The 13,250-nt window shown below is 31.0% G+C and overlaps 1 protein-coding gene across 4 annotated transcripts in view; it reads left to right on the top strand.

Moving 5' to 3' along the window:
• LOC136971471 (BUB3-interacting and GLEBS motif-containing protein ZNF207-like) overlaps positions 1-13,250 on the top strand; it is an 81,656-nt gene that overhangs the window by 19,881 nt on the left and 48,525 nt on the right. For 3 of the 4 annotated variants that reach the window (XM_067265932.1, XM_067265930.1, XM_067265928.1), the window contains exon 1: positions 4,573-4,725. The exons of the other annotated variant lie outside the window; for it this stretch is intronic. In XM_067265932.1, coding sequence (XP_067122033.1) covers positions 4,685-4,725 — 41 coding nt within the window. In that variant the 5' untranslated portion in view covers positions 4,573-4,684. Of the gene's footprint in view, positions 1-4,572; positions 4,726-13,250 lie in introns of those variants that run through there. 4 annotated transcript variants of the gene reach the window in all.

Below are 13,250 nucleotides of genomic sequence, written 5' to 3'. Positions count from 1 at the left end.
TCTGCTCGAGAATATACACGAAACACAAGCTTTATATAGGATGCTCATTTCATATAATGAGCATCCTAACATGTTTTAACATTTTTGCAGCTGACCAGATAGACAACGCGGCAAGGCGTCAGTCTACCGTTCTGGAAGACTCAGATCGAAAAACCTCAAGAGTTTTTCGATCCGACTGGTCTGTCCCGGATATGTCGGGCCCTGTCTCACTACTCGGCTGCCCCATTGTTGTTCTGTTCAAATCTCATAATGGATCTAAAAAGTTCTCTTAATGCTGCTCACAGGGCGGAGAGAGTCCTCACCACCCGGCCGCCCCATTGTGGGCCTGGCCGAACCCATAATGGGCTTGCTATAAGAGGCCCTCTTAGTGCCCACCGGGCGGAAAGAGTTACAAAAAAAAAAAGGGCGGAGAGATTAAAAAAAAATTATTCATGCGTAAAAGACATCTTTCTGGTATCACACGAGTATGTGTATTCACATGCAATCGTAAAATTATAATCATTTCATAGCAGTATTCGTGAATATAAGGCTTTTTAGTAGTGTTCCCCCAATTAGCAGACTTTACGATATTGGCCTTTTTAAAACGCCATTCATCGCATCGTATATATCAGAGGTGGGGAACCTTTTTACCATTAGAGGCCACATTTAAATTAGGCAGCAATAAGAGAGGCCGCATAAGCTGATTGACCTAAGAAAGTGACTTTTGTGAAATTATTATAGTTTTTCTATAGATTTAACAATTTATTGCATTATATAGAAAAAATGAAATATAATACTACAAAATTTTAAATATAATATACATATAAAATAATATAAAAATATTATAAAAAAATACAATAAAAAATATTTTTTTATTCACTAAGTTAGTGACTTATTTGCTCCGCGAGTTCTTCCAGTTAGTGTACCCAACGCAAGTAGTTCTTCGTAACATTGAAAATCTTTAGTTATAGCACGAATAAAATATAAAACTTGTGCCGAATCTGTTTTATCAGTGCTTTCATCTAAAGCAATTGAAAAATAAACATCTTCATTTTGTATAATTGTATGAAGTTGCTCTGTTACATTTTGCGCTAATTCGTGCTGTCGATCTGTTACAGTTCTTCTTGAAAGAGGTAATTGTTTGTATTTGTCGACATTTCTTGGATCTAACATACTCACTGCTTCAACAATACATTCTTTAATTATTTCAATGTCACTAAATGGTTTGCCCCTTTTTCCAAGTATATGTGCTATTTTATACGTAACAGCAACTGCAGCGGAATTTTGATTTACAAAGGCACTAAAAGATGCCTGCTGATGATGCTTCTCATTTTTCAACTTTTGAAGTGCAGCTTTTCGTGATTCACCTTCTAAAGCGAAATATTTATGTTCTTTATGAGTCAAATAGTGTTTATTTGCATTCGCTTTTTTTAAAGTATTTAAAACTGTATTGCACAACAAACACATCATTTTATCTTTCTCAGCAGTAAAGAAAAAATCTAACTCCCATTCTACATTAAATGTTCTGTTTTCATCACCTAATTTTCTTCTCTTACTATTTGACATGATGGATAAAAAAACGAATATCAAATAATATCTTTAACAAAGTGTATACTTTCTAGAAATACAATAAAACCGTGTAACTGTTATAAGCACGCACTATTAACTACAGTTTGCTGAAGATCGCAACAGGGAAGCGTTGAGAGATGCGAGTCAGAGAAGCCAAAGCAAGGTGTGACACTCAAATGGGAGATCTGAAACCGAGTTTTGTTTACTTCTTAGACAAGGTAGATGGCGCTGCTAGCGCTAATTTAAATTTTTTTTGCAAAGACAATCAGCTGACTAATGAATTGTATGACAAATTTTGTAAATAGTATTTTGTAATTTTAATTTATTTTCAAATAAATATTACATAGAACATTATTCGTTTCTTTTAGATATGTAAATTACATAAACATACAGACTAGTATTCTGACGTCATGTTACAATATGACTGTCTTTGGCGGGATTTTTCGCGCAACTGTCATGGCGTTGATGTACAATAGTTGTTTGAAACGAACTCTACCATTTTGTACTAGGTGGCAAAGGGCCGCACAAGAACCTCGCGGAGGCCGCATGCGGCCTCGAGGCCGCAGGTTCCCCACCTATGGTATATATGTACTGTACATTTGTCAAGTTCACATTTTAACTCTCTTGTTCGCTAATTGGAAAATTTATATACTGCCACGGAATTACCATGCAATTTACAAGTACTTTTCTTAAATATATTTATTTATTTATTATAAACATCACAGTGAAACTTTTTAAAAACTCTTTGTGACCTGTGGACATTAAGAAGGCCTCTTTTTTAGCAAGTCCATTTTAGGTTCGGCCAGAGTAACAAAGGGAAGGATGATGAGAAATGAGACCCAACATATCTCGATCATCATCTAAAAAATTTTTGAGATTTTTCGAATCATCCGGATTCGACCTTGGGTCCTCCAGAGCGGTAAAGTGACATCTTAAACGGTCGGTTATCCAGCTGCCTAATCACATGAAACTGACGCATCTTCTCCTATACTCGTGTAATGCTGAAAAGATCTCTTTTATGCATGGATAAATGTTAAAATGAATACCTTGTATATAGGAGTATATATATATATATATATTGATGGCTGGACGGCCTAGGTCAGGGATCCTTTCTTAAGTCCGCGTGCAATGTAGCTAAGGTAATTATCTTTAAAAATATTTATGCGCGCCGAAGTTTTAGACTTCGAATAATGATATCTAAAGAAATGAAGTAAAAATGCTTTAATTAGAAAAAATGTAAAGAAGGCGATTAAAAAAAGGATGATTAGATAAACCGAAAGGATAATTGAAAAAGTTGGGCGATAAACCGAAATAATCTAAATTGTAGTCAGTTATTTTCAAATTAGAAGTTACAAAATACACAGAGTGGCGGCCCGAATGTCAGTTCCACGGCTGCCTACATCTGCCCCGAATTAAGACATGTCATTTTACAATTTCAAGTAATACACCGGGAAATCGGGAATTTCCCGGTAGGTCAGTCGCCACTGGTTTGACAGTTTAACAAAATCGAATCTATTTTATCGTGTGTTGCCTTTCGAACTTTTATTCTCACACTTTTAAAAGAACAAAGCTCTGTGTTTTATAATACTCTGGTACTCTGTATTATACTCTGTGTACTATACCGTGTCCTATGTTGGCGTAGTGGTATGATACTGTCCGCGAGTGCTTATGGTTACCCACGTCAAACCCTTCGATGGAAACTTTTGCGTGACGTTTGAACGTCATTTCTGTCATAACGCCCTTTCCATTTTTCACGATAAAACTCATTTCCTGCACAGTAGGAAGTTGTGCAATGTAAAGTAAGACTCGTCGTATATAATAACATCTAGGTTGGTTTTGGACAGCAGATCTTTGTTCAGCAGTCGGAATAACCTCATTTGATTTTCTGTTTCAAAGTGTACTTAGGTGCATAAATCCTTTTCCTAATTGATAATATCCCCCTTCCTTTAATATCCTACGCACATCTGTACGGGATATTTTGAACTTTTGACCCAGCTTACAGAGCCGCATTAACTCATATCCGATTCCCTTGGCTTTCAGGCATTTCGAGACTCCTCCGGCGCTTCAATCTTTCATCCCACTACAGCCACAGCCTGACTCTGGTACGGTAGGTACTAGACCGCAGTATACAGCCCTATTTTTGTACACTTTTGTAAAATAGTATTAATCCTTTTTTTTACATCTTTCCGGGACGTGAGTCCCCCGTTTTCCGTGCCTTAGATACGTGCCTAGCGTTTCTAATGGTTAAAACGGCCCAGTCAGATAACTGGCCCATCTTATCAACAGCTGTATCGGTTAGCTGTTTACTCTTCGCTCGAGTCATTTTAATCCTTTTTCTTCTACTTCCTTCAGGCTCTCGATAGCATTTTCTCGTCTTCCACTCTTTTAATTACATCATATGTCATGCTTTTTGGAATGCCAATACGGTACATTTAAAACATTCTACAGTGAAAAGTTATCTTTCATCAAATATTTAGTATATAAATTTTTAACGATTTTTCTACGTTGGCCTTCTTATACGCCTTTCATTTCTCAAAGTCAAACGATATTCAAAGAAAGAATATTTGGAATCGAGTAAGCAACTCACGTGCAATAGAAACACCTACGCGTTCAATTTCTTTTCAAGTACGCACGTACAGAAAAAAAATGGAGGAAGTTATTTTGGATTTTTAGTTTTTACATGCCTAAAATAGGCAATTCTTAAATATTTTAAAATATGATTCAATACATGATAATTAAAATATAATTTCAAATCTTAAGTTCTAGGAATATTTAACTTTATGCTTTATTGTTCATATGTGTAAGAAATATAATTTTATAGCCAAAATAATAATAATAATTAAAATAAGTTGCCTGCGTTTATTTTTTTCTAAAATAAAAATATATTTTGGAAACAGTTAAATTTATAATAATAAATGAAAATTTTTCTTTTTTTCGGATATTTTTGTCATTTGAACAAAATCAGAAAACGAGATATGTGTAGTGTACTTGTACTGTACTGTACATTTCTGATGTTTATGAATTTCTATATTATCGAGTGCGACATCTATCGTCGTACGTCGGTGTTGCGTTCGCCATTTTGAATTTATTCGTTTGTTATCAGAAGAATCATTTTCACTACGAATTTTAAATAGGAATGGGACGAAAAAAGAAGAAACCTTCAAAACCATGGTGCTGGTATCCTTTTTCGGTTTTTTATTTAATTTGATTATGTATTTAACGTGAAAAGGTGAAATACGTATCTCGATCGTTTGATCTAAATACAACATGGCGAGTTTATTGTCGAGGTAAAAAAAAATCCAAAGTTTCTCAACAAAATCATGTTTGTTGGTTACGAATTATAAGGCCGATGGGTCGAATTATTTAATACAATTTTTGCTTCGATACATTTATAAATGGAGAAAAATGCACAAGTGTTTAGAGAATTTCGATTTTTATCGATTAAACATAAATTGCTCAATAAACGTGGAAGATATTCGTTTAAGTTATCAATTTTTGATGAAATTTTACTGCTTAGAATGATGTATAGAATGAAATTGAGCGATATATGTTCTGTTTTTTACTTATTTAACGTGAAAAATTTGATAAATGTGGAAAATTAAAGGATCCTGTTTTAAAAAATCAGTACAGAAAGTATTTACGTAGATAAACAGCTGTGTATTTTTGAATAAAAAGTGTATACAACATTAACATTGTAAAAAATAAATTATTTTTTTTTTTTCTTTAGGAATTATAAATTATTCCTATCCTTTATAAAATCCTGAAATATTAGCACTTAATCTCCAATAATATCTCCAAAGATAAGTGTTTAGAAGCATTAAGGTTTACAGATTTTGTAAAGGATACTTTGATAAAGCATAACTGTATAAATCTGCTTTGTTGGAGCTCGTTCTAAATATCTGTTTTCTCTAGCACTTGGGCAACCAAAAATCCATCAAGATAAACAAGTGTCTCCTGAGAATGTGCTTGCGTGTCTCCTCATGCTGTTTGAAAGTTCTTGGAAAAATAATAATTAGAGTGAGCGTCATCAAAGATGATTTTTGTTATATTTTAAAGAAATTTTGAGTTTTCCTTCATTACATATAAATAGCAACAAAACTGTTTATTTTTATATTGTAAAATGATTTAAACTCTAAGCCAATAACATACACAAAGCTTAAGTTTAACTGTGTGATTAATTTAAAATCTTATAGGAGATAAAAGACGACTATTACTGTACAAAAATTATTGCAGATTAAAATAAACAAAAATTGAGTATTTTAAGTTTTTTAAATATCAATTTCAGTTAGATAATGTTAGAAAAGCAAAATTATTGCAATATTTTAAATTGTCATTGTGAGAAATAACTCATCATAGGTGGTATGAAATATTTTATGAAATTTAGATATCTTTGTTAAATAGCAAATAAAAGTCTTATATTAAAACTTTTGTAAAAAGATTTTAAGTTGCTGAATTGATAATTTTTAAATGTAAAAATGTAAGCATTTTTTAAGGTAAAACATTGTGTAGGATCCAACATACACTGTGTGCATTTTGTGCCAGCTAGGTCTACTGATCCAAACAAAATGCATAATTATAATGCAAATGAATAAAAGAAATCTGTCTTTGGAGTTATGTTTGTTCCATTGAAATCAGTATTGATGAGGATACTGCACAGTGTTTTACCTAAAAAATGTTTATATTTTTACAGCAAATAAAAGTTTTTAAATTAATAATTATAATGAACAGAAATGTACAGAATTTGTTGAAAATTATAGAAATATGTTGATTAAATTTTGAAACAAAGTTATATTTATTGACAGAAGTAAATTTAATATTTTTTCATTCATATATTAGCAATATGAAAGGAAAAAACTACGAACTTGGAAAAAAAAAAGATTTGTTCTGTAGTGAAATAGGTGAAGGATCTGTCATCATATGACATATAAAAAATGTATATTTTAATTCAAAGCGTTAAAGATAGTTTCATATTTATTCAGGGTAATGATCTGAAACTTTTGACATGAAATACTTCAATTTCTTGCATATTGCATCAATTTTCAGATATTAATCTTATAGAAAATTAATGGATTATTTTTAATCAAACAAAATTATTAACAATAACCAATAGAACCAACTAAAAATTATTTGATAGGAATAATATAAAAGTGTTCAAAAGCTTAATCTTTTATTATGTGTAACAACATAAGATTTGATGATAATTTTATATAGCATGAATGCTTTTACTGAAATATTAATCAGAAAATTTAGAAAGAGCAAATTTTTTTTAGATATAACCAGTTTTCCAGTTGATCAGTAAATTTTCAACTTGACATGTCAAAATAATCTCATTAAAGATATTTAGTTACTGATTAATTAGTTCCTTTTACATTTAATTAAATTATAAACATTATAGTTTCTGTTTTTGTTATCTATTGAAATTGAGGTTTCACTGTTTTATAATCTTTACAGTCTGTCATTTCCAAATGTATTGCTTTACTGGAAATATTGTTCTATTTCTAGGGTCCCTGAACAAATTCTATCTTAAATTATGAAAATTAAACTTACATCAGTTGTTCTTGATATATCATTTTTCCTTATTTATTTGTCATTACTTTAGCCCTGATGAACATTAATCCCAGGCTGATTATTTTTAATAGTGACACCACATACAAATGTTACTGTGCATTGGTAGTAATAAAAGCAGTTGATGCTGTTTTTAGAGCGTAGTGTAGAATGTATTATTTTGAACTCTATACAGTTAACTCTGCAATCTTACATGTCTTATATGCTAGACCAGTGATTCCTAAACTTTTTTGAGCCACAGCCTCCTTGGTTCCACAAACTTACACCCAACACCCCTAACCCATTTTTCCTTTTGTGAGAAAGGCTTCGAATATTTTTAGAAAAACTTTTCTACAAACTTTACACTTTGTGTCCTTATTATACATTGTTCTCTATATCTGGAAACCATTAAATGCAATGTTTCTTCTTTCCTGTTTTAATAGATGAAAGGAACCATTTTGTCAAGACCCTGATTTCCAGCACCTGACACGGGGTGTTGGAGTCAGGGTTGGAATCCCCTTGCTCCCCAAGGAGGAAAGGAAATGGTAGCACCCACTTTGGGAACCAGTATGCTAGACAATGAGCTAGAAAGGAAGGGTTGGGTGGTGGTGGTGAAGCTGAGCCAAAATCAGCATTGCCATATTTGACTATCCTTTTTTTAGTTTGGCATAAACTTGTGTTTCATTGTTTTTTATTAAGTATAGACCCAAATAAAACAAATACAGGTATTTTGTTTTTTATTTTTAAATAAATTACTGTACTTATTATAAAGGAGACAAAAATTTATCTACTTCTAAGTAAACACTGAAAGTGTCTGTAGAAGCAGGGACGGATCTACATAGGGAGTAATAGGGCTTAAGCCCTGGGTCCCCAAGTGTCAAGGGTCCACAAAAATTGAATTATCATCATAAATTTTTTATACTTTTTCATTAACAATGTGCACTTACTATATAGTGAAAAATAGTTAATATTAATAATGTAATAATAATGATAATTTATAGTATCATTTGTTTTATTATAATTAGTATAATGTAATTGGTCAGTAATTAATCAATGCAAATATTCTTTATTTCTTATGTTTTTTTTATATAAGATATAAAATCTGTCATTCAACACCATTTCATAAATATATTTCAACTCTGATTTTGATGTTATTAAAAATGAATTTTCAATCCCAATTTAAAGATTCTCATCAAACAAATAATGGCACCCCCATTAGACCTAGGCCCCAAAAAACCTAGATCTACTCCCATATAGAAGTAATTTTTTAAAATATCTTTTTTCATAATAAAGTTTTAATACTTATTCTATAATCTAGACATGCTAATCCTTAAACAATAATAGAAAAATTAATATTGTTTTTTCTACTATTCCAAAGGACTTATCAAATCACAGTTATTTAATCTGAAAGTTGACTAAGAGATTTCTTTATTAAACTAATATGTGCATTGTGGGTTCATCAATACCCTTTATCAGTTGGATTGTCATTTTTCTGTTTTAACAGAGGGGGGGGAAGTGATTTAACTTTCCTTATAAAATTTTCATTGAAAATACCATATATCTGTTTTTAATTTTTAATTTGTTTCTCTAGTCTATGTTCTGTACTGCGGGATGTAGTTACAAATGTCATGTTCAGCGGAAGTGCTATGCCAGACTAAAGTCAAAGCATGGCTATGCAAACAAGTGTAACATTAAGCTGTGTTATTGGTGTGTGTGTGTCAATGTCTGGAAACTTTCTAACAATTATTATTATTGTGTTGGGTTTAGTGGGTTATACTCGGTTGACATCAGTGGCTGTGTACTATGCCGGACCAGAGTCAAAGCATAGCAACTAAAACAAAACTAAAATAAGTGTGTCAGTGTATGTGTCTGTTTTCAGGAATTTCCTAACAATGTGACATGTATTCAATATAGTGGCCTTCTGTAGTGTGATGTATGTATTTCTATTCAATTGTAATGTTCCTAGGCTTTTGTGTAGTGTATATGGTATCACACCTGTAGAGGAGAGAACAACAGGTACAATTAGCACCCTATCCATCCTCCACAGATGCCTTATTTCCTGGGTAAGTTCTGTGTACTTGCTGACTTTTTCAGTGCATGTATTTTGTATATTGTGTGTTTGGAATGGATATATCTATAATGCATGTGATTTTATTGTGTTTGTCAATGAATATGATGTCTGGTCTGTTGTGATAAATTGTTTTATCTGTGATTATGGCTCTGTCATAGTATATTTTGTGTGTGTTGTTTTCCAATACTGTCTGTGGAATGTATTTGTGGTATGGTTCGTGGATGTCTACTAATTTGTGTTTCTTTGCAAGCGCTTGGTGTATTATTATTATTATTATTATTATTACAGTAGAGCGTTATTTATCCGAAAGCCAGTTAACTGAAATGTCAGTTAACCGAAAGTTTTCCGGTCAGACTGTGTCGTGCCGAATTGAACGTTTTTGATACTAGATTAACTTCTAAAGTATAATGTTTTTGTTTTTATATTTTTCAATATATTTATTTTATTTGTACAAAATAAAGAAATAATTTTTAACGAATACAATAGCCTCGATTATTATTATAAAAATTTTCGTTGGGCTTAAAATTGACAAAAATTGAACACGAAGCAACATGCAATGGAGAAAAATTTCAACATCGGATAGGTTAATATATTTTTTCGTACATAATTGGTTATCCGAACAACCCCAGTCCCCAATTGATTTAGATAAACGACCCTCTATTGTATTATTATTATTTTGCTTCAATGTACAGTATGTATTGGTGTAATAAAGAAATCTATTAGTCATCTTTCAAATTAAATAATTGCAGCTTGATAAAACCTTTGAAATAGTAGTAAATTTATAACTATTAAGAATATTTCATAGAAAAATTAATTTATTATAGTTCATCTTAGAAAGATCCTTTGTTGCATAATTTATTGCAATTTACATATAAAATAAGTGTTATCGACTTATCAGTAAATTACAGTTTATGCATGTATTTTGAGTCTTGCTATCTTTATTTTTATATCAGTTTATGTACTCTACCTGCTTCAGGCCTGTAAATTGGCCCAAAACATTTGTTCTGTTATTAAAAGGTATTGCTGGAAAAATACAGATTGTGTTTTTTTGATTTTATCATCAAATCTCAGGCTATTTATCAAAAAAGAATTTTTTGGGTTGGCTGCTTTTGGGCTACTTTTCAGAAAATTTTAGCTACAAAAACTAAAAATATCTGGCAACATTGGCTAAAACCAGTGCAGAGTTTTACAAAGCAGTTTATGTATTTGAGTCCATGAGAGCCTTTTTGTGTGCTCATTATATTACTGAAAGACTATGCAAACATCATGACTATTGAAAGTTTATTGTTTCTACTAAACAAATGATTTTTTTAAAAAAGAAGTAATGTAGATTGGAGTTCATAGTAAAAAAATGTCATTGGTGTATATTTTTTTGATTTAATAAGTATATATCAGCAAATTTTTCTTTTATATAGGCTCCTGCATCTATCATTTTTCCATATCTATAACTTTTTCACATCTAATGACAAAAATGATAAATTGAGGTTTTACTGTACACATACACAATTAGTTATACTGTACAAAGGTGATTGTGATAACAGCTCACTAATTCAATAATCCGTAATGAATACGAGATGATTTCATCTTTAAGTCTAAACCTCAGAAGGTTTGAACTAAGATTGATTAATTATAAACTGTAAAAACACTTTCGAGTAATTGAATAAAATAATTAAAATATGTCAGGTTTCATATGGATCTTGAACTTTAAGATAAAATTTTCAGAAATGTTATCTTAGGAAGAATGAATATGAATAAATTTATTTGAAATCTTTTCCAGATTAGTTTGTTTCTTGTTTTAGGGTTATGATATAACTGTTAATTCTAAGATTTTTCTTATCTTAAAATTTAATTTGTTGGGTTTTTTCTTCTATGAGAGATGATCAGAAAATAAGAATACAAGGCTTAATCTTATTTTTTCATTCTTATTTATGGATCCTCTACTGCAGCACAGCCATAATTCAGTGAGTGACAGTTGTGTTTGCAACCCTGTAACAGATGTGTGCTTAGTCATTGTACCGGATGAGGCAAGTGAAGATGGTGTCTTGCTTGGAGAGCTGTATATGTGAGGTAGTATTATCTGTTATTGGGGAAACATGTGCTGCTGGCAGAAATTTATCATGACTTGATGTGAAATGGTGCCAACTGTTCAACGGCATGGTGGGTTTTGGGTGGAATGTCCTCCTCCAGCACATAGTCTGGAGATTACTCTGACCAATTACCATCTTTCTGCTCCTCTGAAGAAACATCTTAGACAACATCAGTTTCACTTGGATGAGGATGTGCAAGATCAAGTAAGGATTTGGCTTACATTAGACAACAGGACTCCAGTTTCTACAAAACAGGCATCACGAACCTTGTGAGGTGCTGGAATAAATGCCTGAACTGGATGGAAAACTATGTTGAGAAGTAGTGTATATAGAAGCCTTTCACATGGTCACTTTGTATTAATTTAATAAACACCTACTGTTGTTTTGTATTATTAATTTTCAATCATTCCTCATAAAATTTGTGTATATAATTTAGTGATGAATTAATGTTCTAACGTATGATTTTCAACAATGTTTTAAAATAATAATAGATGAAATTTCACTGAGTTTATTTAGAAATTTTGGTGAAAATAAAAATTGTAATTATCATAATTTTATAAAATGATATTAACTATCTAAAATGAAACTGTTACGGACTATAAGATGATAAAACCTAATTTTTAAGCAATTTTTAAAAAAAAAAATACCTATAAGACGCTAAGGACTATAAGATGCACCTGAATTTTGGAGGCAATTTTTTGAAGAAAAAAGTGCGTCTTATAGTCCGTAAAATACGGTATCTAAAATGAAACTATCTATCTATCTAAAATGATAAAACTATCTATTTTTAAATTATCCTTATTATTCATTTTATTCTATTTTGAATAAATTAATAAATAATTTAAATATAATTTATAAATATCCAAAGTAACCACATGTGTAAGTTGACCACTTGAGCTAGTCCCTGCAAAATAATACACTGCAACAGGAATATATCTGTATGCACTACTATCATGACCATTGACCTCTTCAGTCATGTTCCAAGATAAGAAATCATCTTGAGTAAAGTTTACACATGAAATCTTAGAATATATAACACACTTTATAACACAATTTGTTTTCAGAATTAAATTTTGTTAAATTTAAATTTTAAATATATGACATATGATAAAATTTTAACATAGTTACAGTGGAACCTCTCTTAACAATCACCTCACATAATGAGCAAAAACAAATTGTAAAAAATGACTTGCTTAATGAGCAGTGTCTCGCATAATGAGTGACGAGGAGAAGGGAAGTCCCAGATTGTGCACATGCTCCGTTAGTCTGTGTTTAGCACTGGTTCCATTAGCATCTTAGTGTCGCTTGTGATCATACATTTTTCGAAACTTTTGTTCACACATATTATGTACAAACATCAACAATCATAGTCTATTATATCAGTGATTCTTAACAGGGGGGCTGCAGCCCCCTGAGGGTCTGTAAGAAGTTTGCTGGGGGCCGCTAAATTATGCGAAATTTCCTTCATAATATAGTAAAAAGAAAATTGGTGTATAACCGAATATCGTATTGAAAAGTGAAATAAGAAAGATAAAGTTTTCCTATTTATTTCTTATTTCTTCCTACATACAACTTTGTTAGTACAGAAGAAATAAATGCAAATAGGCTACTTACACCTCAGTATTTACTTCTTTTATTCCAAAGCAGTTTAAGAAACTATTAATGCTTGGAATTTTAAAAATAATTAGGAAAAATAGTAGGCTTAGTAGTAGGCTTTAAAAATTTAAATATTTTTGCAAAAGATATGCAAAATCTTTACCACAAGTTGTGGGTGTTTTAGTTTAGTTTTAGCATCGACTTTGGATTGATTTATCGACGTTTCTTATTTTTTGTTAAAATTAATGAGTTTTTATGTTTAATTGTGAAGTTTGAATGTTATTTAAATAGATAATGAAATAATAAAGTTATGATTTACATTTATTATATAAAAAAATAAAGCAATAATAAAAAATCAATTTATTATAGATAATTTAACAAATATAAATTATTAAAAAAATGGG

This window comes from Centruroides vittatus, unplaced genomic scaffold, assembly GCF_030686945.1.
Source record: "Centruroides vittatus isolate TY-2023 unplaced genomic scaffold, ASM3068694v2 contig_2565, whole genome shotgun sequence".
NCBI lineage: Eukaryota > Metazoa > Arthropoda > Arachnida > Scorpiones > Buthidae > Centruroides > Centruroides vittatus.
This window is presented reverse-complemented; position numbering and strand designations above follow the sequence as displayed.